At 38.4% G+C, this 4,118-nt stretch overlaps 1 protein-coding gene across 1 annotated transcript; it reads right to left on the bottom strand.

Moving 5' to 3' along the window:
• Positions 1-1,070: 1,070 nt before the first annotated feature.
• On the bottom strand, positions 1,071-2,622 carry LOC106531641 (seizure protein 6 homolog; the record flags this gene model as incomplete). Its single annotated transcript, XM_014027544.1, is given in 4 exon segments — positions 1,071-1,286; positions 1,369-1,482; positions 1,574-1,651; positions 2,298-2,622. Coding segments are annotated over 3 exon segments (385 nt in total), but the record flags the coding sequence as incomplete, so codon positions are not given.
• Positions 2,623-4,118: the final 1,496 nt, after the last annotated feature.

Genomic DNA, 4,118 nt, shown 5'->3' with positions numbered 1-4,118 from the left:
AAGTGTTTTAAAGCAGAAAATGTGTTTTGACTTTTGAAAACTTGAAAGGAGGTTTTGCTCTTTGTGTGTCATTTAAAATAACTGTACTGTGGACGTCATTTTACTGTGTTAACAACTGGAAAAACCTGTCACTGATATTAGTGTGTAAACAAAAGTCATATTAAAGTGTTTATTNTTTTTTTTTTGGTGCCAAAATTTATGCACCTGCCTAATTTTGTTTAACCATTTATTGCACACTTTCTGTAAATCATTTAACAGGGCTATTCAACTAAATTGCTCCGGGAACCACAGTTACTGCAGGTCAACAGCTGAAGGGCCGAACATCCAGCAATTTAAGTTATTATGTAAATAAACCAAGTATTACAAAGATCTGTTATCTTTGAAATAGTTTATTTTGATGCATTTAATCATGAATACAACCTATAAAAGTAGTGATAATTCAACAATATCAAAAACAAAAAGAACACATTATGCCTCCTATTTGACACAAATATTATTTTGACATCTCTGACTTGCCAAAATTTTAAACCGATTTTATTTTCACTTTCATAGTTTTATATTCAATTGCTTGTAGCTTTAACTGTCTTAAGGGTGCATAGAAATGGTTTATACCAGCTTGTAGCCAAGATTCTGACGTTTCTATAGAAACCAAACATGTCTGTTTAGCTAAAAGAATTTAGAGTAATTAAAGTAGAAAACCAAGGTTTGGGCTTAAGAGATGAATGAACCAATTGGTGGGCTGAACTTTGGTCACTCGCGGGCTGGATTTGGCCTGTGGGCCGGCAGTTGAATAGCCCTGTCATATAAATTTCATTTCACTTCTCAAATATTATTGTGTTTGTCCCCTATATGATATATTAAACTGATTTTTTTATCCAAACAATCAATGATTTATAAAGGTCAATCAGCAAAATTAACAAGGGCACCCAAACTTTTTCATGACTGTATATCCTGATGAATATTTTATGATGCTTTTATGTCAGACGTTTATTTTTTCTCCAAATGTTTCGCCACAAGACAGCGAAACCCACATGAAAGATTTGTTTCGTCATTTGGAGGCGAACGTGTACCTGGTGTGTGCATGGTGGTTATGGTGGTCGTGGTGATCAGGGTGGTGGTTGTCTCCTCCTCTAGGGGCAACAAGGACATGGGGTTCCTGGATCCTGACAGGCCAGCAGCTGATGAGGGGTGTAAAGCTGTGGTGAGAAGCCCCGGTGAGATTGCCGTCGCTGTTGACTCAGTCTGGCCATGCCCGGGCACGGCCTGCGTTGGATTGGTGGTGGTGCCTAAAAGATCCAAAGTTTTGATTGCGTCATTTCTGATAAGCAATTAGCTGCTGTTTGAATATGAACGTGGGTGTCCTGTTACCTGTTCCTAAATACTCCTTGCTCTGCAGGGCTGCGTGGATCAGGTCACCTGGTGGGTAGGAGTCTGGAGATGCTGTGGGTGGTGTATCAGTCTTGGGAGCCATGAAGCTCATACCTGAAAAAAAAAAAGCAGAGACTTGTGTTATTGGAAATGCATTAAAAACAAATCAATTGTCTGAGTGAGGTAGCAAAATAAAGATAATTACCTGACACCATTGTGGTGACAGACAGCATCACAGCAAGGTGTGTGAACCCCCTCATGTTTCTGGGTGAAACTAAACGACCTGCGAAGGTTAAAGTCGATTATTAATTACTGTCATTAAATGTGATTGTTTCATTGCTATTTACTGCTTTTGAAAGGTTATCACAATAAAAACATGGCAATGGTTCACTATTCCTAAGACAACTGCAAATCTGAAGTAAAAAAATGTTTACATCAAACACACACAGGCCACAAAATGAGGAGAATCAGATCATCTCTACCTCACAACCCACTGTCAAGAGCAAAATTCAGGACCCGACGAAAAGATTAGATAACAAGCATTTTTTCCCACAAATAATGGAAAAAAAAAGATCAAATATTCAGGCTTATCCCTTTCATCATCCCTCCTCCCTCTACATTTTTCTCACCCAAATCTGCAACAACCCGCTGAAAAAAATGCGCTATTAAAAAAAAAAAACCATTCAGCTAATTAATTAGCTGCAGCCAGGTGTAGATTTTCAATCTAATCGTTTCCAACATGTAAATAAAAACAGCCCTCCTCTGTTGTTTTCAGAGGTGTCTCCCCTGTGAGTGACAAAATGATGGGGGGCTATTCGAGACAGCATCCCTCGCGCCTCTCTATCCCCCCTTCTCCCCCGGCCCTTTTTTTTTTTTTTTTTTTTTTTTTACATCACCGCAGCAACAACGAAAGGCTGCCAGCCGCTTACCTGCCTTCCAGGTTGAACCCAGTGTTTTATCTCTCTCCTCCTCCTTGTTGTTTTCTTTGATGTCGGCGGTGTGTCCTGTTGCTCAGGGCCGTAAAACGCGGCGGGGTTTGTGCTGGTGAGATCGCCTCTAGCTGGTAGCCGTGTGGTGGTTCGGTTGACGCATTCGGCTGTGATGTGAGGGCATTCGTGTTGGGAGCGTCAGGTGCGCCCTGGCGGCGGGACGGTGGAACTGCAGCCTGCCGCGCGCTGCTGCTGCTGGTCCACATTTTGTTTTGCGAGCGCTGCAGGAGCTGTCCACACCMACTCGGTGCTGAAGCTGCCCGGACTCAAGGTAATCTGTGAGCAAACGTCATTTTGAACGCCCGCATGTGCCACATAATATGCATGGGGTACAAAAGGCAAGATAACACTTTGTTGAAATAGAGGTTTAAAGCTAACGTGGCACTGTAAACATGGAGCCAGCTGCTGCTGTGGGAGCTGGCGCAGAGCAAAAATAAACAATTAATTAATTAAATAAATAAATTAGAGCTGCTGCAAGAACATCGTCCACAATTAGTGAATCACAGAGCCTGCAGGTTAAAAGCCTATTAGTGAGCAGCCCTCACATCAATATTCTCCTTGTATGCAAAGCAACATGAACAACACAAATGTTCCACAATAAGACAGGACTATTTWAATCTAGTTTACTTATATTTTACTTTCAATCAACCAGAATTTCCTGTAATCTTTTAAAGGAGTTCAGATTAATAGATTTTTTTTAACGTTTTGAAATTTTTTGGACTTTAGTTGGATTCAGTCCAGTCAATGTCAATTAATTTATATTGCACATAAAAAACAACAGAAGTTGACCAAAGCACGTCACAATTCAGCCAAATAAACTGATAAAAAAACAGAAGTATTTAAGAATAAAACTTCGCTGGTTCATCTTGGTCGTCACTTGCTCCCTGTGTTTCTTATAKGTTTGTTGCCACCATGCATTTTGTTTTTATTCATTTATTACATGAGTTTTATTTTGATCTTCCAGCTTGCCTACATTCTATGGGACGCCAGGTGTAATATGAAATGTTAAAAAAATCACTAGCATATTTTTCATTACTCACTTTTTGAGTGTTGAAATTTTTTCACTAACATTTTATTGTTACTTATCTCGCTGTTTTTTTACATTTAGCTAATTTTTACTAAATGTTAAATTTAAATGTTAAAAATACATTTAAATATTAAATCCTAAATGTAAAAGCGAAACCCTAAGTGTTGAAGTTAAATTATGATTCAAACATTCAGATGTTTAAATCTGATTGTTTAGAATTTAATATTTAAATATATTTTTTAATGTTTAATTTAACATTTAGTAAAAATTAGGAACAGTGAGCTAAATAATAAAAAAATATGTTACTGAATTTTTTAACATTTCATTTTACACTTGGTGCCCCATAGCATTCTGTGTTCAAATCCTGCACCTACTGTGATAGAGACAGATCTGAAGCATACTGTGGTTTTAACGGTCTTGACTGTCAGAGTGGTCCGAATGCAAAAAGTTAAACCAAATGGTTTAGGACAGAAGCTGCAAAAGCGTGATGCAGTTCCTTGTATCTAACTATGGCATCATTTTGTGAGGTTTACTTAAAACAGGAAAGAGGACGAGTAGAGGACATTAGAAAAAGTGTCAAATTTAAACTGATACCTACAGCAGATTAACTTGTAAAAACCAGGAACAAGTCCAGCAAAGACCTGAGAGGTGCATCATCCTTCAATTGATCATTTCCTGTTTGTCATCATCAGCTCATATAATTAAAGAACTGAGAGCAAATTGTGTCTTTGTGT

The sequence above is a fragment of the Austrofundulus limnaeus genome, unplaced genomic scaffold (assembly GCF_001266775.1).
Source record: "Austrofundulus limnaeus strain Quisiro unplaced genomic scaffold, Austrofundulus_limnaeus-1.0 Scaffold660, whole genome shotgun sequence".
Taxonomy (NCBI): Eukaryota; Metazoa; Chordata; class Actinopteri; order Cyprinodontiformes; family Rivulidae; genus Austrofundulus; species Austrofundulus limnaeus.
The sequence above is the reverse complement of the archived record's forward strand: the minus strand, read 5'-3'. Positions and strand labels throughout refer to the sequence as shown.